General features: G+C 46.3%; 1 protein-coding gene across 2 annotated transcripts in view; it reads right to left on the bottom strand.

The window, feature by feature from the left end:
• Positions 1-798: 798 nt before the first annotated feature.
• TMEM132D (transmembrane protein 132D) overlaps positions 799-22,283 on the bottom strand; it is an 889,902-nt gene continuing 868,417 nt past the window's right edge. For both annotated transcript variants that reach the window (XM_061384523.1, XM_061384524.1), the window contains exons 6-9: positions 16,922-17,127; positions 11,602-11,875; positions 8,046-8,237; positions 799-3,903 (exon numbers count right to left, since the gene is read on the bottom strand). In XM_061384523.1, coding sequence (XP_061240507.1) covers positions 2,722-3,903; positions 8,046-8,237; positions 11,602-11,875; positions 16,922-17,127 — 1,854 coding nt within the window. In that variant the 3' untranslated portion in view covers positions 799-2,721. The remainder of the gene's footprint in view (positions 3,904-8,045; positions 8,238-11,601; positions 11,876-16,921; positions 17,128-22,283) is intronic.

Below are 22,283 nucleotides of genomic sequence, written 5' to 3'. Positions count from 1 at the left end.
GATTTCATGCAACTTCTTCTTCTGTGGAATCATCTTGGGACTGCAACTGATTATCAGAGGAATCTGAAAATCAACCTTTAAAAAATTATTTATTTGACTACATGAGGTCTTAGTTGCAGCACTTGGGATCTTCGCTCTGGCAGGCACACTTCTCTCTAGTTGAGGTGCAAGAGTTCAGTAGTTGTGGCATACAGGCTTAGTGGCCCTGCGACATGTGGGATCTTAGTTCCCTGAGCAGATGCCGACCCCAAGTCCCCTGCACTGGAAGGCGGATTCCTAACCACGGGGCCACGAGGAAATTCCCTGAAAAATCAACCTTAAAAAAACAACAACAAGAAACCCAGCCCACAGTCACCGTGGGCATATACATCCTTCAGGAAATTGACCTCTGAATGTACAAGAGCGATCTAAAGAAATGACAGAGCCCGTTCGTTCCCTCCCTCCAGCCCAAAGGGAGGCTGGGATACACGCTTGCCTGCCATGGTTCTCACGTACCGCCATCAGTCAGCAGGCTTTTAGCAGAGAATTGCATGTGTGATTGATTTGCAAATCCTTTCAGGTCCTGAAGGAGAGATGCTTAGTACACAATGTACTTTGTCATCGTGTGTCAACATCGCCTCGATGCGGAGAGCGGCATTACACGATGTAAGCGTGTAATTGGATTGTTGCTGGGATCTTTCCATCTGCATTTTCATTTACCCAAAGCTGCAGCTTTGGAGGGTCATTTGCTGAGGATGCCAGCCACTGGGGCGGGGAAGGGGGTGGTGTGAGTGCGTAGAAAGACAAAGGACAGCCATAAGCCACAGAAGGCAAACTTTATATTTACAGTCGGTAAGTTTATAAATATATATTACATTCTTATAATCTACAATACATTCTGCACGCAGACGGATTGGAGAGGGGGCATCGACAGTGGTATGAAAACGAGGGAAAGGCTGAAAGGAACAGGAGTGGGTTACTGAAAGCAAAGGATTATCATTGAAAAAGGGTGACCGTTTAGTCACCCAGCCAGACAATGTAAGTCAACTTGGGGACAGGAGCAGGTGGCTGATGGCTCCTGGACTCTCAGTGTTAGGGCAAATGGACAGCACCTTAGTTTTAGAGAGAGTGCTGAGGTTGAGAGGATGAACTGGTGGAATTACACACTTGATCTCAGGAGAATTCAATTATATGCACAGAGAGAGACTGAGACACAGAGAGAGAGGAAGCAGAGAGATAGGTTCAGAGAGACATAGAGACAGAGAGACAGAGAAAGAGAAATTGACCTTAGAACCCAATGCTTGAATAACCCAGCTCTCTGCCCCATAGGCAGGTACCATGGGTCCCTCTATCCCTCCAAGGTGAAGAAGCAGCAGCCTCATGTTCCCCCCACATGTGAGGGGGGCCAGATTTCCTGCCCAACCCTCGTCACACACACTGAATCTCAACTCTCCTCACCCTGTACCCCTCTATGGGCATGCCCAGATTTATCTCAGCAGCCTTGGGCAGCAGACCAGATGGGACTGTCGCAAGACCCATCACAGACCATCCCTCCCTTCTTTCCAGAAAAGCCAGGAGAATGAGCATCCTTGGGTGTTGTATTCCTTGTGAGCACTGCTGACCCCCAAAGACTAGCCTTTTCAAAGCAAGACACGTGTGAAGTTGGCCCCATGGGGCTTCAGTGTAGACTGATTGACACAGAGGCCATGGTGGAAGAGACTCAGCAAACAGTGACACGGCTCCCCACTGCCCACGAGTGATTAATGACTTTTGCAAAGGTGGCGGTGCAAGGAAGGGTACAAATGTGAACAGAGTAAATTTGCTTAAAAAAAAAAAAAAAAAAAAAGCCTGGTTCTTTGAACCTGATTGAAACTCTATGCCCAGGATCCCTAGTTTACCAATAAAGGGATGCTCCGAATGGCTCAGAGGGTTTAGTTTCCTGGGTGTTTGTTCTTGACATCTAGTTACAAAGGTATTGGTGACCTGTTTGCCCTCTTGTTCCCTTTCAACCCCTTGTCAACGATTGCCTTGGTTTGTCAATAACCCAGGTTTACCCTGACCCAGCCTGTGGGAGATAATTGGAAATCATACTTCCCAAGAGCTGACTCTAGGCGGCGCTAGACTCCACTTCTGCTCAGGCTCACAGCCAGGTGAGTTTCCATGACGCACTTCCTCCCATCCAGCCCGCCCAACCTGAGTCTCCTTTTTTTCCTGTGGTCCGCAACATTGAATATTGCAGCCATGTGGCTTTGGCTGTATCCAAATTGCTTCGATTAAAGAAAGAGAGATGGCAAGTGAGGGACAGTTTTTTCGTGGAGGCTGTCGGAAGCTCAGTGACTCAGAACTCATTTTTCTTCCAAGTTGAAAAAAAATCTCGCCATGAGTGATAAACCTCTTTTCATCGACTGAGACATCGGACCCTGGAATGTGGACATTGATTCCAACTCGGGGCCTCCCTGGGGGAGCCAGGGTCGTTTTCTGGGGCTCTGTGGATAGTGTCAGCCTGATCGTGTCCCTTTTTTTTTTTTTTTTTTGCCACGCCTGGAGGCATGGGGGACCTTAGTTTCCTGACCAGGGATCAAACCCACGCCCCCTACAGTGGAAGTGTTGAGTCCTAAACCATTGGACTGCCATGGAAGTCCCCCTTGTCTTTTCATTCCCCCCACTGCGGTCCCCGTTGCCCCGAATCCCCAAGTTAAAGGCCGAAAGGTGAGTGAGAACCAATGTCTGCGAATGCCCAGTTTACACATCTTCACGTAATCCTTCCCTGTAGCCATGTGACTCTTGGCCTCCCCCAGGGTCCAGATCCTGGCCGACCCAGTTCACGGTATCCTCCCTGCTGGCCGCTAGGGAGTTCACAGCAGGGCATCCATCCTCTGGAGAGAGGGTGGCGAAAGTGGTGAATTTGACTCTTTTCCTTTTTGAGGTAGGGGACGTTGGGGGCTCGCTTTTCTGATCTTTCCCGTCCATGAGGGTGGGTCCTGAAGATCTGAACAGCTGCCCGTTGATGCTCTTTTGGGAGTCTGTGCAGAGCAGATACTTACTCTCTTCGAAATCCATGCCCCTGTCGATGGCGGTGATCTGCTCCTCTTGGGAGGAGGCAAAGTGGAGCTGGTTCTCCAGCAGTTCCGTCCGGTGGCTCAGGCCGACCCAGTCGTGGGAGTGAGTCATCCCTTCCTGTTCTTCGAAGGGGACCTGTTTGTGCCTGTACTTTAATGCAAAGGTCACGCAATTGATGAGGAAGACCAAAATGGCCAGGCAGAAGACCCCCAGCAGGGCATACATTCCGATCTCCAGGTCGCTCAGCCCTTTGGAGGACTGGGGGTCGTTCTCCTCTGTCTCCCCGTGGCTTCTGGGCAGGTCCACCTGGGCTGGGAAGCTGGTGAGGTCGATGGAGATGGTCTGCAAATGGCTGCCATCATCCAGAAGACTTTCCTGGCCCCTGTTCTTCTGGAAGGTGGACCTCTCCGTTGTGGAGCCCCTGCCTTCCATGAGGCCCATGGAGGAACTGCTGTAGTACTCTCCCTCCTGACTCCCCCATTCCTGGAAGGGCTTTTTGGGTCTTCTGTCACTGATGTTATTATCCAGGCGACCTCCTGCCCCTGTGTGTCTGCTGTCACTGGTGTTGGGGGTGGCATCGTTTTGGCCAAACTTCACTTTGATATTGGCTGTCCCCACAGCCAGCACGCTCTTCCGCTTGGATTTCTGGCACGATTCGCAAATGACCATTTCGACCTTCACCAGGGCCCCCTGTCCTTCAGCTTCAGCGGTGATTATAGGCCACTTGAATTTGGGGTCTTGGTGGATGGAGACCACCTTCTCATCCAGGGATGTGGCCATCAGGGAGAAGTCTTTTGCATCGTAAATATCCAAGGGGGTGACGGAGCCATCACTGAATTGGACCCAGCAACTGATGGCTGCTTCCTGTTGAAAAGAATAAGTAAGCTCATCAAAGACGGACAGAGAGGGGGAAGGGGAGGGTGGAACAAACTGAAAGAGTAGTGTTCACATATACACACTACCACATGTAAGACAGACAGCTGCTGGGAAGCTGCTATATAGCACAGGGAGCTCAGCTCGGGGCTCTGTGATGACCTAAAGGGACGGGATGGAGTGGGGAGGGGCGGGGGGGCAGTCCCAGAGGGAGGGAATATATGTATACTTATAGCTGATTCATGTAGTTGTACAGCAGAAACTAACACAACATTAACATTGTAAAGCAATTATACTCCAATTAAAAACTAAGGTAAAAAAATTGGGTCCCAAAGCTCATTGCACACAAAGACACTCTGTAGCAAAGAGAATGTTACAAGAACAAAGGGAAACCTGTTACACAGTATAGAAGTAAGAAGCACAAAAGGTATAAAATAGAATGAATTCTTGTAAAGACAAGAGAAGCTAAAGAAAACCCACAACAGTAAAATGACAACCACGAAACGCGACCAGGAATAAACACCTCCTAATAAGATTTGCTTTCTTTCCCGAGATGTTGAAAGAAAGATTTTTTTTTTTCCCCCTTCGCTGGAAGATCTACTTCTGCACAATAATAGATTGCATGTCAAAGGAGATTTACTGGCTAGTGGGTCATTCACAAGTGTTACACATTTAAATGAAACATATTTATTACATTACTTTTAAGCTGCTTTAATACCCAGTCTCTGAACATTACTCACAACACAGATGAAAGCCCCTGATCTACACAAGGGCGCCTCAGAGGTCTGGCTTTAGGCTTTAGTTGTTTCGGGTCCTGCCACACAAGCATCTAAGGATAGGCTTGTATTGGCTTGCAGACACAGTCCCGGCTTGGAGGTGAGGGGTAATGCTCTCCAGGCAGGGAGAGGGGTTGGGGTGAAGATTAAAGTTAGGAAGCTCTCTATTGGGAGAATTTTTGTACTCCCATCCATCCTCCAACCCACCCATTGGGGGAAACTGGGAGACCAAAGAGTAGCCAGGGCCAAGGTTTGTGTATATCTCAATTTCTTTTCTTTTTACTTTGTTGCTTTAGATCTGATTTCCTAGGGACTAGTCTGACCAGGGAGATCATAAGAGATGAGATAATCTCCAGGCCTTCCAATTCAGTGAAGATGTCATTGGCCTTGACAGCGAACTGGCAGGCCCGTTGCTCCCGCTTCCTCCTGTCTCCTGGAGAAGCTGCTGCATCCCAAGCCCAGAGGGGTGCTCAGCCCCAAGAGGCTTATGCCCCTGCCCACCTGGCCATAGCTGACCTAACCCGGAGAATGGCTGGTCAGAGCCATTCATCTCAGCAGCTCTGAGCCGGCCAGCATCTCCCCCTCCAGTTTGAAATAAGAAAGACAGGACTGAAGCACTTAGCTGTGGGCAGATGAGTGGGAGCTTGTATGAAACTGGGGAATGAAGCCTCACTTTGGAGCAACTACAATGGATCGAGTACAAACAAATGTCTGGGCTCAGCATTTATCTAATGAGATAATGGATATGAGAAAAACTGCTGAACCCGTTTCACCAAGTTCTTATAGCTGGGCTTCCCTGGTGGCTCAGACTGTGGAGGATATGTCTGCAATGAGGAAGACATGGGTTTGATCCCTGGGTCGGGAAGATCCCCTGGAGAAGGGAATGGCTACCTACTCCAGTGTTCTTGCCTGAAGAATTCCATGGACAGAGGAGCCTGGCAGGTTATACAGTCCATGGAGTTGCAAAGAATCAGACACGACTGAGCGACTAACACTTTCACAAAAGCCTTGCTAACCTTGTAGTAAATCCAGTGTTATTTCAACTTGCTTGAGTGGATTTCTCTTTCTTGAAACCAAGGCACCCCAAACCACAACAGATTAAGTTTTCCTGGTGGTATCTGGTCTTTGGAAGTGAGAAGGAAGCTTCTCACATGAGACTGGGGGCTTCTGCTCCTGCTTCCACTCAGTCGGTAAATCCTGACCTTGTTAGACATTGGCTTGGACTGGCTGCTGGGTGGAAAACACCACCAGGAGCCAGTGCAAAAGCCACTGGGCATAACCCTGGTTTACAGGGTCAATTTTTCTTTTAAGCTGTGCCAGCTCTTAGTTGGGGCATGTGAACTTCTTAGTTGTAGCATGTGGGATCTAGTTCCCTGACCAGAGGTCAAACCCCGCCCCCCTGCACTGGGAGCACAAAATCTTAGCCACTGGATCACTAGGGAAGTCCTCTACTAGGGTCTTCCGATTGGCCATGAAATCACAGCAGGAAAGTCAAATGCACACTGGATTTCTTGAAACTGAAATGTCAGAGCCAAGTTGCAGGCAGAGGCCAAGCTCCACCCAAACCAAGCACAGACCAAACCTCAGGGTCACATGGCTTGCTCTGCTTGTGGGGAATGGATCAGCTCTGTGGCCTTATTCTAACTGTGTCTTATCGCTTCCTTAACTCCTCACTGGCCGTCATCTGATTGGATCGCCCCAGGAAGACAGGAAGAAGCCTCAGGTTATTTCTCCTTTGCTACCTGGAATTTGTGTCCTGGCTGGCATTGTGCCCTGAGAAGAGGGAGGTTTACCTTTGGCAAGAATTCATATCTGTTTCTGAGCTCACCCACTTTCGAGTGCTTTGTAGTCCAAAGCCTTGCACACAGAGACCAGAGTGAAAGGGCAAGCAATTAGCTAACGCCTGATGGAGGAGCATTCAGTGATGGATATGGGCTGGGGAAACTGCAAGACTGACTCTGTCCTTCCAGGGGAAGGTCTGGCTTAGCCCACCTCCCTGCCCGAACGTAGTCACAGCCTCAGTGGGTGCACAAGGGGGCTCAAGTCGTAACGCACCTGCTGAGCATAGAGCTGCTGGGAAAAGGGCTCTTGATTGACAAGGCAAATTGCCTGAAAACTCCCCACAAGGACTGGAGGCCTTCCAGCATCCCCTCGGGAGGACGGTCTGTCTCATGGGGCACAGAGAATCAGCAGCCTGAGACCATCATCCTTGGGTGTTTGGTAAACAAGGCTCCTGAGACTCACAATCCAGGTTCTCTCTAAGAAATAATGTTTCTCCACCTCTGATGAGGGAGGAGATCAGATAACATTTTCAAGTGCCCTGTTTGTTTGGAAACTGTGGCATCAACACACAAACATGCGCTGCACAATACACACAACATGTGCACAACACACAGAAAACACACCCAGCACACACACCCATTCTATTAGCACATGCTGTTTTCCAGTAAAGAGAAAGAACTCCACGTACAACGTAACCAGCAGTTTGTTACTTCTGGTCGGAGCTAAACAATAAATGTGGAAGCAACTCCTCCATTCTCCTTCTGACCCCCCAGACCTGTGGCCCCATCATAGAGGGGCAGGGACTTTACAGGAGTTTGGACACCTCCTTAGGGTCTGTTCCTGCCCTTGCCTTCACCCCACTGCTCGGGGAGGTCGGTGGGGTGAAGAGCCAGGACCATCATGATGTGGAGAAACAGCAAATGCGATGTCCAGTGGGATGTAGAGCCTGCATTGAGCCCCTGGATTCTGCCTAGAATCCATCACGCATGGCAACCTTGTTGTTCAGCATCTCCATTTAGGGGGTAGGAAGCCTGAGGCTGAGCAGTCACTCCTTCACAAACCCTTTTCAAGACTAACAAGGACCTATTGTACAGCACAAGGAGCCCTACTCAGCACTCTGTAGTGACCTATATGGGGAAAGAATCTAAACTAAAGAAAAGAGTAGGTATATGTATATGTATAGCTGATCGACTCTTCTGTACACCTGAAACTAACACAACATTGCAAATCAACTATAGTCCAATAAAATTTAAAAAAAAAATAACAACAACTGAGAAACACCCAATGTGCAAGCCCACTCTTTTTGTGGGACTCCCCCCCCAAACTGGTGACTCCACCAGATGGGCAACCTCACCTGCTGCGTGACCTCAGCTGGTGTGTGATCTCACTTGATGTGTGTGTGTGACCTGCTCAGGGCAGGACCCCACTCAATGAATAAACCCACTGGTGTGTGACCCAAGCCCGCCATGTGGCTCCGAGACACATAGGGCTTCTCCCTGGTGTGTGACCCTCCGAGTCACGTGACCTCCCTGATAGGTGACCCCTCCCCATGGTGTGCCGTTCCCACTCCCACACCTGTTTAGGCCTTTGCAGAAGTTCTTGAGCCACCGCGGTGGCGAAGATGGCTCTGTTGCTCCCTGGGCTGAGTTGCAGGGAGAGGGACAGTCCCGTCACCAGCTGGACCCCAAGGTCTGTGATTGTCACCTTCTCGTCCAGCACGGTGACCGTCTTCTCGGCCAAGATAGCATCTGACAGAGGCGACAGGATCTGAAAGGCAGAAATGACATAGCTCTCTGTGGTTTCAGAAAGCCCCCACTTTGGTGTAAAGGATGCTCCATGCGGGGGAGGGAGAGAGAGAGACAGATGAGTGGGTCAACTGCAGGAATTTAGATCTTTTTTAAAAAATTTATTTATTTATTTTAATTGGCGGTTAATTACTTTACAATATTGTAGTGGTTTGTGCCATACATAGACATGAATCAGCCACGGGTGTACATGTGTTCCCCATCCTGAACCTCCCTCCCACCTCCCTTCCCATCCCATCCCTCAGGGTCATCCCAGTGCACCAGCCCTGAGCATCCTGTCTCATGCATCAAACCTGGACTGGCCATCTATTTCACATATGGTAATATACATGTTTCAGTGCTATTCTCTCAAATCATCCCACCCTCGCCCTCTCCCACAGAGTCCAAAAATCTGTTCTTTACATCTGTGTCTCTTTTGCTGTCTCGCATATAGGGTCATCGTTACCCTCTTTCTAAATTCCATATATATGCATTAATATACTGTATTGGTGTTTTTCTTTCTGACTTACTTCACTCTGTATAATAGGCTCCAGTTTCATCCACCTCATTAGAGCTGATTCAAATGCATTCTTTTTAATAGCTGAGTAATAAGGAATTTAGATCTTTTGAGCAAAAGTCTGCTGTGAAGATTGCAAGCACTTGTCCATGGGGCAGGTATGTTTTGTTTGATGTAGTACTTTAAAATGGGATGAATGGCCATCCTTAAAAAATAGAGGATTTCATATTAACGATAGCTTTCTAGCTTTTCTGGAAAACTGGCAATATCTCTCCATGCTGGGCTCCCATTTGCCCTTTGGCAGCTTTTGGAGAGGAATAGCAGCCTCTTCATCACACTCCTCACCACTCCGTATTGTGCTCCTCACATTTAGGTTCCAAATCAGTCATTGTCTTTCATCTGATACCCATCCTAATTTTCTCACTGATGGCTCCTTCTCAGCTTTCAGAGAGCATTGGAACATGTGACTCCTGGGTCCCAATTCAAAGCAATCTATTTTCCTCCTTGATAAAATGATCTCTTTTATTTTCACTATTTTTTTCCAGTGGCAGAAGTACTTTATTAAATTATATCATTTGCAAGTGGTTTCATAAGAATATCTAAAAGGAAAGTTATAAAACATTCTCAAAAAATATAGGGTTAACAGCAAAATTACATTTTCTTGATCATATAAATAAAAACATTTTGTTTCAATAGGCTGTCTGAATATTTTATAATATATGCCCCAACTGACAGCTGCAATAAATCTATTTTAATGAGCAGTCCCATGGTTAATTAAGTCATTTGTTAATAATGGGTTCAAAAATGATCTCTTTTAAATTCAAGCCCATTTCCCAGAGTGATTTAAATTTTCCACAATCCAATATAGTTTCACTTATAAGTCTTTGCAATGCCCAAATACTTTAGAAACCTCACTTGTTGCTTAAAAGGATGATCGCCTCTCCTACAAATGGGGCAGCCACTGAGGAATATTATTTGGTCTCAGACAGGAGGAAAATGACTAAACCCGAGTGGCCCTCGAGAACCATGTCTTGTGAAAGGGTTTGCTTCAAAACTCCCATTCTGCACACTGGTCTACCCCATCCATTCCCAGCAGGAGGTGCTCACAAGACTGGTGGAGTCACAATTACTGTGTTCCTTCCTTCCGCACATTTCTGGAATGTGTGGGAGCTGTGGCCTGGTGAATGCAGCTGAGCATCACGGCAGGATGCAAAGCTTTCAGGTGACAAGGGTCAGTGAGGTAGACCGACAGAGCGAGAAGCTGCTGGCCACGCCCCGAATTCTAATGAGGTTAGTTCATTTCGAGGGCTTTTCAAATTTTGTTTTTAATTTAAAAATTAAAAATTTTTATTTTATATTGGGGTAGAGTTGATTTACAATGTTGTGTTAGTTTCAGGTGTACAACAAAGTGATTCAGTTATACATACACATATATCTATTCTTTTTCAGATTCTTTTCCCACATAGGTTCTTACAGAGTATTGAGTAGAGGTCCCTGTGCTGTACAGTAGGTCTTTGCTGATTGTCTATTTTATATATGTAGTGTGCATATTTTAACCTCAGATTCCTAATTTATTCCTCCATCTACCTTTCCCCTTTAATAACCATAAGTTTGTTTCCTATGTCTGTGAGGCTGTTTCTCTTCTGTAAATAAGTTCATTTGTATCATTTTTTTAGATGTACAAATGAACTTAATATCATATGATATTTGTCCTTCTCTGACTGGCTTACTCCATTTACTATGCTAATTGTTGTTGCAACTGGCATGATTTTATTCTTTTTAATGTCTGAGTAATATTCCAGTATATATGTGTGTGTATGTGTATATATATACATCTTCTTTACCCATTCTTCTGTTGATGGACACCTGGGTTGCTTCCATATCTTGGCTATGTAAATAGTGCTGCTATGAACACTGGGATGCATGTATCTTTTCGAATTAGAGTTTTTGTCTTTTCCAGATATATGCCCAGAAGTACAATTGCTGGATCATATATATAGTGGCTCTATTTGTAGAGCTTTTGTCCCAAGATGGTAATGTCCACTGTGTCTTACAGACAAGCAATGTCTTGAAGTTTCAGACATGATTCAACCCAAGAAGTCAGGCCAGTGTTGCTCAAATGAAAGGAATATGTGAGGAATTTAAAGACTTGTAACATTATTATACCATTCATGTTATTTACTTGACAGTTCCTTTCAACCTACTCACTCTGAAAATGGGCATTGTCAAATAGTTACCTCATGATCCACGGATAGCACTCCTGGGCAAACATCTAGAGAAAACTCTAATTTGAAAAAATAAATACACCTCTATGTTCATTGCTGCACTATTTGCAGTAGCCAGGGCATGGAAACAACCTAACTGTCAACTGACAAATCAGTGGATAAAGGAGATGTGGTACATGTATGCAATGGAATACTACTCAGCCATAGAAAAGAATGGAATAATGCCATTTGCAGCAACACGGACAATCTAGACATTATCAAACTAAGTGAACTAAGCCAGATAGAGAGAGACAAATAACATGATATTCATATGTGGAATCTGAAATATGACACATACCTATGTACTTACTACTACACACTACTATATATAAAGTTGAAAAACAACAGGGACCTACTGTGCAGCACAGGGAGCTGTATTCAACATCGTATAATAATCTATAAGGGAAAAGAATCTCAAAAAGAATAGATACATATGTATGTATAACTGAATCACTTTGTTGCACACCTGAAACTAACACAATATTGTAAATCAACTGTACTTCAATTTAAAGACTGGATATTAGTGAAAGAGACAAATAACAGAGTTCTCATCTGAGCTGTCTTACCTGAATGGTGGTCATCCCTAGTTCCTGGCCAATCAGGACTTGTCCCCCTTGCAGCTTAGCGATCCGGGGCTCCTCCACCTGCATGAAGTCATTTACCAGCTCCGTGATGTCCACCTGCCAATCGGAGCCGAGAAGGTGGGCCAGCTGCCCCGCAGGCTCAGCCGCTTCCGCCACAAACTGAGTCAAGACCCGCACCATGGCATGCTGGTATTGGAGCGTGCAGCCCCTGTTCCTCTTCTCGTCTTCATCCTCCTCCTCGCTGTCCTGAGCTGGCCTGTCAAAGGGGCGGTTCAGTTTAACAGGTGCTGATTTGTTGGGTCAACGAGGGGGCTGGGTGTGAAACATGGCAGGAGCTGCCAAGGTGAGTGGGTGTAAGTCCTGCTGTTATGGAGTTCATAACCGGGGGTGGGCTTTGACAGACATGCAGGGGTGATACTCAGAATATTTGACCACTGCTATGGCCTGAGGACGGGCTTCCCCAGTGGCTCAGCAGTAAAGAATTCGCCTGCAATGCAGGAAATGCAGGATACTTGGGTTTGATCTCTGGGTCGGTAAGATCCCTTGGAAGAGGGCATGGCAACCTGTTCCAGTATTCTTGCCTGGAGAATCCCATGGACAGAGGAGGCTTGTGGGCTACAGTCCATGGGGTCACAAAGAGTTGCGACTGAGCACCCACCCACACTTACGGCCTGAGTACAGGCCTCCCTAGTGGCTTGGCTGTAAAGAACCCATCTGCCAATGCAGGAGACACAGATTAGATCCCTGGGTGGGGAAGATCCCCTGGAGAAGGAAATGGCAGCACACTCTGGTATTCTTGCCTGGGAAATCCCATGGACAGAGGAGCCTCACATGGCTACAGTCCATGGGTCACTAAGAGTTGGATGCGACTTAGCAACTAAACAACAACATGGCCCGAGTACTGACCAGTCAGAATGGACTGGAGTGGCCAGCAGAGGTCTAAGTTGTCCCTAAACCCCCCTCACCTCCTAGTATTCATTTTGTGAAATCCCCTTCTCCTTGAGTGTGGGCTGGACCTAATAAATTTCTTCTGAAGTAAGATAACTAATTGAGTTTTGCCAAGAAAATACACTGGTCATAGCAAACACCGTCTTCCAACAACACAAGAGAAGACTCTACACATGGATATCACCAGAGGGTCAACACCGGAATCAGATTGATTATATTCTTTGCAGCCAAAGATGGAGAAGCTCTATACAGTCAACAAAAACAAGACCAGGAGCTGACTGTGGCTCAGACCATGAACTCCTTACTGCCAAATTCAGACTTAAATTGAAGAAAGTAGAGAAAACCACTAGACTATTCAAGTATGACCTAAATCAGATCCTTTATCATATAGTGGAAGTGAGAAATAGATTTAAGGGACTAGATCTGATAGATAGAGTGCCTGATGAACTATGGACTGAGGTTCATGACATTGTACAGGAGACAGGGATCAAGGCCATGCCATGGAAAAGAAATGCAAAAAAGCAAAATGGCTGTCTGGGGAGGCCTTACAAATAGCTGTGAAAAGAAGAGAAGCAAAAAGCAAAGGAGAAAAGGAAAGATATAAACATCTGAATGCAGAGTTCCAAAGAATAGCAAGAAGAGATAAGAAAGCCTTCCTCAGCAATCAATGCAAAAAAATAGAGGAAAACAACAGAATGGGAAAGACTGGAGATTTCTTCAAGAAAATTAGAGATACCAAGGGAACATTTCATGCAAAGATGGGCTCGATAAAGGACAGAAATGGTATGGACCTTACAGAAGCAGAAGATACTAAGAAAAGGTGGAAAGAATACACAGAAGAACTGTACAAAAAAGATCTTCATGACCCAGATAATCACAATGATGTGATCACTCACCTAGAGCCAGACATCCTGGAGTGTGAAGTCAAGTGGGCCTTAGAAAGCATCACTACGAACAAAGCTAGTGGAGGTGATAGAATTCCAGTTGAGCTATTCCAAATTCTGAAAGATGATGCTGTGAAAGTGCTGCACTCAATATGCCAGCACATTTGGAAAACTCAGCAGTGGCCACAGGACTGGAAAAGGTCAGTTTTCATTCCAATCCCAAAGAAAGGCAATGCCAAAGAATGCTCAAACTACCGCACAATTGCACTCATCTCATACGCTAGTAAAGTAATGCTCAAAATTCTCCAAGCCAGGCTTCAGCAATAGGTGAACCGTGAACTTCCAGATGTTCAAGCTGGTTTTAGAAAAGGCAGAGGAACCAGAGATCAAATTGCCAACATCCGCTGGATCATGGAAAAAGCAAGAGAGTTCCAGAAAAACATCTATTTCTGCTTTATTGACTATGCCAAAGCCTTTGACTGTGTGGATCACAATACACTGAAGAAAATTCTGAAAGAGATGGGAATACCAGACTATTTGACCTGCCTCTTGAGAAATTTGTATGCAGGTCAGGAAGCAACAGTTAGAACTGGATATGGAACAACAGACTGGTTCCAAATAGGAAAAGGAGTACATCAAGGCTGTATATTGTCACCCTGCTTATTTAACTTCTATGTAGAGTACATCATGAGAAACGCTGGGCTGGAAGAAGCACAGCTGGAATCAAGATTGCCGTGAGAAATATCAATAACCTCAGATATGCAGATGACACACCCTTATGGCAGAAAGTGAAGAGGAACTAAAAAGCCTCTTGATGAAAGTGAAAGAGGAGAGTGAAAAAGTTGGCTTAAAGCTCAACATTCAGAAAATGAAGATCATGGCATCCGGTCCCATGACTTCATGGGAAATAGTTGGGGGAACAGTGGAAACAGTGTCAAACTTTATTTTTTGGGGCTCCAAAATCACTGCAGATGGTGATTGCAGCCATGAAATTAAAAGACGCTTATTCCTTGGAAGGAAAGTTATGACCGTTGGTCATATTGAAAAGCAGAGACATTACTTTGCCAACAAAGGTCCATCTAGTCAAGGATATGGTTTTTCCAGTGGTCATGTGTGGATGTGAGAGGTGGACTGTGAAGAAAGCTGAGTGCTGAAGAATTGATGCTTTTGAACTGTGGTGTTGGAGAAGACTCTTGAGAGTCCCTTGGACTGCAAGGAGGTCCAACCAGTCCATTCTTAAGGAGATCAGCCCTGGGATTTCTTTGGAAGGACTGATGCTAAAGCTGAAACTCCAGTACTTTGGCCACCTCATGCGAAGAGTTGACTCATTGGGAAAGACTCTGATGCTGGGAGGGATTGGGGGCAAGAGGAGAAGGGGACAACAGAGGATGAGATGGCTGGATGGCATCACTGACTTGGTGGACGTGAGTCTGAGTGAACTCCGGGAGATGGTGATGGACAGGGAGGCCTGGCATGCTGCAATTCATGGGGTCGCAAAGAGTCGGACACGACTGAACGACTGAACTGAACTGAACTGATGGTAACAGCAGAAGTTACAGGATGCCACTTTCAAAATCAGATTTTAAGATACTTTCTTGTTTGGCTCTCTTTCCTTGGTTCTTCTCTCTTGCTTGCCCTGATGAAGCCAGCTGCCATGCTGTGGGAAGCTCTCTGAGGACATCCCACAGCTAGAAACTGAGCAGCCTCTGGCCAACAGCCAGTGAGGAACTGTGGCCCTCAGCTCAATAGCCTGTGAGGAGCTAAGACTGGCCAGCAACCATATGAGCTCAGTTGCAGGTCCATCCCCACCGAGCCTCATGATGAGACCACAGCTCTGACTGACAACTGGATGGCAGCCTGAGACCCAAGCTTTGCCTGGGTTCTTGATGCAGAACTGTGAGATGACAGGTTTTTCCTTTAAGCCACTTGGTTTTGGGATAAGCCATTATATCATGTCACGGTAGTCAATACAATAAGGCTCTGGATGACCAGTGTAGCCCTATAAACCAATACACAAGGAAAGTGAGCGTTTCACTCAAGGTGTTTGGTGACGATAAATGTTGAAAGAACAAGGATGGTGGCCAGGAAGCAGATGTTAGTTGTTCCCTCATCATCTGATGCCTTATGCACTCTCTCAGCCCTTCCCAGCACCATCACAATCGCCATCAAACCAGCTGTTGATTCCTTGAAATAGTTCTGTAGCTGAAAAGTTGTGACAGCATCTGGACTGTCCATAAAGAGACTCAGCCAGGTCTTTCTTTTTCCCCTTTTTCAGCCAAACAGCATGTGGGATCTTAGTTCCCCAACCAGGGATTGAATCTGCACCCCCTGCATTGGAAACATGGCATCTTAATCACTGGATCATGAGGGAAGTCCCCAATTCTTTGATGAGTCCCTCCCTGCAACTGCCTGCCCTCAGGAGCATCAATAACCATGCTGAATTCCATTCTTCCAACTCAACATTAGAAACCCCTGTGGTTAAGAAAAAGATCGTGTCTGAAACCATCTTCCAATTGCACATGGAACCCAAACCTCCATTCCTGAAGTCATGCCCTCTCCCAGGGGCCACAAGAACTCAAAGGGGTGGACTTCCAAGGGTAAGAATGTGAAAGCTATCCCTCACATAAGTACCAATTTTCTCCTCTCTGTTGAGTACCCAGACTCCAGGAATATTTCCTTGTCTAATTCTGCACTTTCTACAAGTCACTTGTATGTGATTCTTTGAGCATGGGTCTCTCTGAGATGATAAAGTTCTCTGAACAAAATTCTCTTTTTATCTGATGCCCACTTATTTGCCTCATGTGGATATTGCAGACTTGTCATTCCATCAAACACCATCAGAGTGATGCACTAGGCACACAGATGACAAGCTTTGGACTTCATCTCCCCAAGGGAAAGTAATCTCAGAGTTTCTGGGCTGGGGCACAAAGAGACTGCCCAGGTCAGGCAGCATCTGTTCAGACAGGTCTCTAGTGAACCTCTATGGCTTGGGTCCTCCCAGATCAATTCTCCCTTCTCCTGATATTGATCCCTTGGTTTAGGCAGGGTTGACCTTCTTTCTTTAGTTCCTCTGGCTCCAGCCTAGCTGGCCAATCAGTGTATTCTGTCTACCCCCCTTCTCCTCCTCCTCGTCTACAGTGATTAGATCAGGCATGGACACACAACCCAAGTAAGAACAACACTTAACTCCAAGTCTCTAGTAGGAATTATTGGGGAAGAGAGGATGTACTTTTTTCAGAGTCACAAAGAAGGTAGACTAGAAGTTTGGAACCTCAGGAGCAAAACTTGATAGGGAATGAAGCTGATATAAAGCAAATTGGAGCTGAGAAGGGGATAGACACACACCCCTAGGCTACCCCTGAACCCCTGGAATGAGACATGCCTGAAGTTAGCTATCCTGTAAATTTCCACCTTTAGGCTAAGCATACTTGACCTGGGTTTCTGCTGTGGAGCCTGATCAGCACACCCACCTCTTGTTGGAGACGATGGGGACTCTCCAGCCCTTGATCTGGTTGAGCTCAGTGTCCGAGATCTCGATCTGCAGGGGCAACCGGGGCACCCATACCGTCATCTCCAGAGGAGTGTTCAGGTGCTGGAAGGTGAAGTTCACCACCACGCCCACCTTGCCCTTCATTTCCTTCCCATTGACAAAGATGTAGTCACATCTGTCAGAAACCTGGAAGAAGAGAGAGAGTGGTAGGGGACCCATGAGTGAGTTTTTATCACACCGCAAAGTGGTAGTGGAGAAGACTCTTGAGAGTCCCTTGGACGGCAAGGAGATCAAACCAGTCAATCCTTAGGGAAATCAACCCTGAATATTCATTGGAAGAACTGATGCTGAAGCTGAAGCTCCAATACTTTGGCCACCTGATGTGAAGAGCCGACTAACTGGAAAAGACTCTGATGCTCGAAAAGATTGAGGGCAAGAGAAGTGGGCAACAGAGGATGAGTTGGTTGGATGGCATCACTGACTAAATGGACATGAGTTTGAGCAAACTCAGGGAGATAGTGAAGGACAGGGAAGCCTAGCATGCTGCAGTCAATGGAGTCACAAAGAGTCAGACATGACTTAGTGACTGAACAGCAACAACACAGGAACAGCAAGAGAAAGCAGAGGAGAAAACTGAAGTGCCATAGCTCTTTTGGGGTCACGACCATGAGAAGTAAGTGGACGCTGCTTTTTTTTTGGCCACACCACATGGCTTGTGGGATCTTAATTCCGGATCAGGGATCGAACCGCGCACTTGGCAGTGAAAGTGCAGAGTCCCAACCACTGGGCTGCCATGGAATTTCCTGGATACTGGTTTTTGCTTTCTGATACAGCAGAGGCTACAATGACAGATACCATGGGCCCCACCCACCTCTCCTTCAAGCTCTTTGACTAGTTGAGGTCATCCCCACTGGCTGCAGGTGTTCTGCTGATAATTTATGCTGCACCTCCTCTGGGAGATTGCTCTTAGGTGATGGAGCCGTACCTGCAGAGTTACTTGCATGTTATATACCACCCATCCCATCCCGTCCCATCACATCGCATCTCTTTGCCCAGTGATGACTTCCTGGTTTGTCTGAAGGAGGAACAAACTGCGTGTTAACACATCCAGGCACAGGTTAGATCATTTCATCCTCAGAACAACCCCGAGACGGGTGTTAGTCCGTCTCATATTCCAGATGAGGAAACTGAGAGTAGAGGAGTTTGACCACAGTCCCCTGCTGGGCAGGAGCAGCCATGAATCAGCCCTGGGGTCTGGTTTTGGAATCCACATTCTTACCTCGTGCTGGTGTATGGGACGGCTCCTCTCTGCCCACGTTTGAGAGAAGAGCCAAGTTCAAAGCACCTTGTCCCCTCATCTTTGTGTCCCAGCTCTGCAGGGGAGCCCATGCTCGTCCTAAACAAGACTTGGGGCAAAGCTCTGGAGTTGTGTGATAGGATGAATGATGGCCCTCAACGATACCAAATCCTAACTTCTGGAACTGGTGCATTAGTTTATTTGGCAAAAGTGACTTCACGGGTTTGATGACGTTAAGGGTCTTGAGATGAGCAGGTAGTCCAAGATTATCCAGGTGGTCCCTAAATGTAATCTGAGTGTCCTTATAGGAAAGAAGCAGAGGGAGATTTGAGAACCTCGGGCGGAGGAAGGCTGTGTGTCGCCAAAGCAAGATGCTACATGGCCAGTTTTGTGGATGGAGGAAAGGGTCAAGGAGCCCAAAGAAAGCATCTTGAGGAACTTGGGGAGTCAGGGACTGTTCTCTCCTCTAGAGTTTCAGGGTTCAGGGGGAGTGCAGCCCTGCTGACACCTTGTGAAGCTGATGAAGGGTTTCTTCTCTCAGAACGTGTGGGAGAATACACGTGTGTGGTTTTCAAGAAACTTTTATTTATTTATTTTTGACTTGTGGGATCTTAGTCCCCCAATCAGGGATTGAATCCACACCCCCTACAGTGGAAGTGCAGAATCTTAACCACTGAACCACCAGGGAAGTTCCTCTCCATGGCTTTTTTCCCCAAGATTTTTTGATGTGGACCATTTTAAAAATCTTTACTGAATTTGTTGCAATATTGCTTCCTTTTTTACCCCTCTGGCCACCAGGCATATGACATCCCAACTCCCTGAGCAGGGATCGAACCTGTATATCCTACATTGAGTGGTGAAGTCTTAACCCCTGGACCACCAGGGAAGTCTCACATGTATAGTTTTAAGTCATCAGATTTGTGGTCATTTTTCCCAGAAGCCACAAGAGATGGACACTGAGAGGGAGAGGAGGACAGAACCAGAGGCCATGAGGGTGTCTTCCTTGCTTGGGGCTTGGCTGGTTGAACTTGGAGCAAGATATGAACTGGAGTGAAGCCCTTGGTTTACTGAGCACCTAACCTAATATGTGCCCAGCCCAGCAGGTGACCACCTCCCACATATGGTCCCAGTTACTAGTCAGTCACAAGAACCCAGGAGGTGGGGCCATTACTGTCATTTCACAGGTCCAAGAATTAAGTACCTTTTCTTAAGGACACTTCCCAGGTGGCGCTAGTTGTAAAGAATTTGTCTGCTAATGCAGGAGATGCAGGAGATGCAAGAGACGCAGGTTCGATCCCTGGATTGATAAGATCCCCTGGAGTAGGAAATGTCAATCCATTCCAGTATTCTTGCGTGGGAAATTCCATGGACAGAGGAGCCTGGTGGGCTTCTCCATGGGGTCACAAAGAGTCAGACATGACTGACACACACACACACACACACACACACACACACACACACAAAGGACGCATGGCTGGAAAGTGGAAAAGACCAGATTCAACCCAAGTCACCTCCCAGCTGCCTCCTGCCTCGGTACAGGCATCACTCTTGCCTGGATGCTCTGTTGTGGTCTGTTTTTTTTTTTTTAAAGGATGTAAACCTCCTTCCAGCACTTGGAGGGGCATGAAGAAAGCAAATGCAGAAATGACTAGGTTGTTCAAACATCTTAGAAAGGATTGCTGATGATGGCTCCTTGATCTTCCCGGTGAGGCAACAAGGGGGCCAGGGAGGCTCACGGGGAGCTTGGCATCCAGGGGATGGTCAGTGACTTGGAGGGAAATGTGGGCCCGGGTCCATTTCTGAGTGGAGTGGGTGGTCCTCCTAAATGTCCGCCAATAGTGGGAGTACTGAAATCTGATTGGAAAGTGGAATGGAACCAGCCCAGGTAGTTTTACTGTCATTTGTCCTGATCACTGACATTTCATCTTCAGGGCTGCCGAGTCTTGAATCTTAGGCATTTTCTTTCTTTAAATATTTTATTCTTTTTGATGCTTTTATAAGTGTAAATATTTTATTTTTAAATTTTATTTTGGCTGCACTGGATCTTTGTCATGGGGCTTGGGCTTAGTCGCCCTGAGGCAGGTGGAATCTTCACAGATCAGGGATCAAACCTGTGTGCCTTGCAATGGAAGGTGGATTCTTAACTATGGACCATCCGGGAAGTCCTAGCTTTTCACTTTTAAGCCTTTCAATTCTGAATGAGGCTGAACTGCCAGAGGTAAGCTGAGAAACAGAGAGACTGAGAGACAGAGGGAGCAAGAAAATACTGAGAAGACTTGCTTTCAGAAAAAGAAGCTGGGACTTCCCTGGTGGTCCAGTGGTTAAGGATCTGCCTGCCAATGCAGGAGACACAGTTCGATCCCTGATCCAGGAAAATCCCATATGCATTGGAGCAACTAAGCCTGTGTACCACAACTATTGAGCCTGTGCTCTAAAGTTCAGGCACCGAACTTTAAAGTTCACTACTGAGCCTATGTGCCACAACTAGAGAAAAGCCCGTGTGGCAACAAAGACCAAGCACAGTCAAAAATAAATAAATAAATAAAAATTTAAACAGGCATTAAAAAAGAAAAAGAAAAAGAAAAAGAAGCTGTTTCATGACTTTAATTTTATGGGCCCTTTTGTCAAATCAGGGGCTCTAAGAAAAGATGCATGAAGCTCACTGTGGGCAAAAAGCCCTATATCCTCCTGTGGATGAGAGATGCTTGGTGTGTTAGCCAAAGCTGTGAGCGCAAAAAATGAAGTCTATGTGTTTTGTTCTTTTTTTTTTTTTAAAAAAAACAAACAAACTCAGTGTTTCCCCCCTGAAGCAATGAGGAAAAGTGGGATTTAGACTTTGATACAAAGGACAAGGAAGGAGAGCAGAGGGAGAGCAGGGTTTGACACTTAGAAGGTCACTCTTAGTAGAGATGAGTGGAGGCAACTGATGCTCGGGACTTGGAACAGGAGTGCTAGGTAAGCCGGGCTGAGCACTGAGATAGAGACGGGGTGTGTGTGTGTGTGTGTGTGTGTGTGTTTACATCAACGAATAAGGACAGCATCTGCATTTGATAAGAGGTTTGTAAGTTTGATTTAAGAGTAAACTCTAGTTATTAAATACTTTTAAAAAGAAATCCAGAAGCAGCATTTTTCCCTCCTGCGCAATCAAGTTACAAAGTTCAAAAGTGTTTCTTATGCTTCACCACTCAGTTTTTAGATGACATGTACCCCAGTGTGCGAGCTTCCCTGGTGGCTCAGACAGTAAAAAACCTTCCTGCAATGCAGGAGACCCAGGTTCGATCCCTAGGTTGGGAATATCCCCTGGAGAAGGGAATGGCTATCCAGTCCAGTATTCTTGCCTAGGAAATTCCATGGACAGAGGAGCCTGGCAGGCTATGCAGTCTATGGGGTCACAAAGAGTTGGACACGACTGAGCGATTAACACACACCTGGGTGTGCATTGCAGCACTGTTTACAACAGCCAGGACATGGAAGCAACCTAGATGTCCATCAACAGATGAATGGATAAAGGAGATGTAGTGCATATATACAATGGTATATCACTCAGCCATAAAAAAGAATGAATTTGAGTCAGTTATAGTGAGGTGAATGAATGTAGAGCCTGTTATATAGAGTGAAGTAAGTCAGAAAGAGAAAAACAGATATTAATACATTTATATGGGATTTAGAAAAATGATATCGATGAACCTGTGCAGGGAAGGAATGGAGACAGAGATATAGAAAATGGGCTTGTGGACACAGGACGGGAAGGAAAGAGTGGGATGAACAGAGAACGTAGCATCGACACATATACATGGTCATGTGTAAAGCAGATAGCTGGTGAGAAGTTGCTGTATGACACGGGGAGCCCAGCCTGGGGCTCTGTGATGACCTAGAGGGGTGGGGGGAGGGGAGGGAGGCTCCAGAGGGAGGGGATATATGTATACTTAAGGCTGATTTGCATCATTGTATAGCAGAAACCAACACAACATTGGAAAGCAATTTTCCTCCAATTAAAAAATAAAAAAGATAGTAACTAGAAAAAAACCTGTTTTTAACTTTGTAA

This window comes from Bos javanicus, chromosome 17, assembly GCF_032452875.1.
Source record: "Bos javanicus breed banteng chromosome 17, ARS-OSU_banteng_1.0, whole genome shotgun sequence".
Lineage (NCBI taxonomy): Eukaryota > Metazoa > Chordata > Mammalia > Artiodactyla > Bovidae > Bos > Bos javanicus.
The sequence above is the reverse complement of the archived record's forward strand: the minus strand, read 5'-3'. Positions and strand labels throughout refer to the sequence as shown.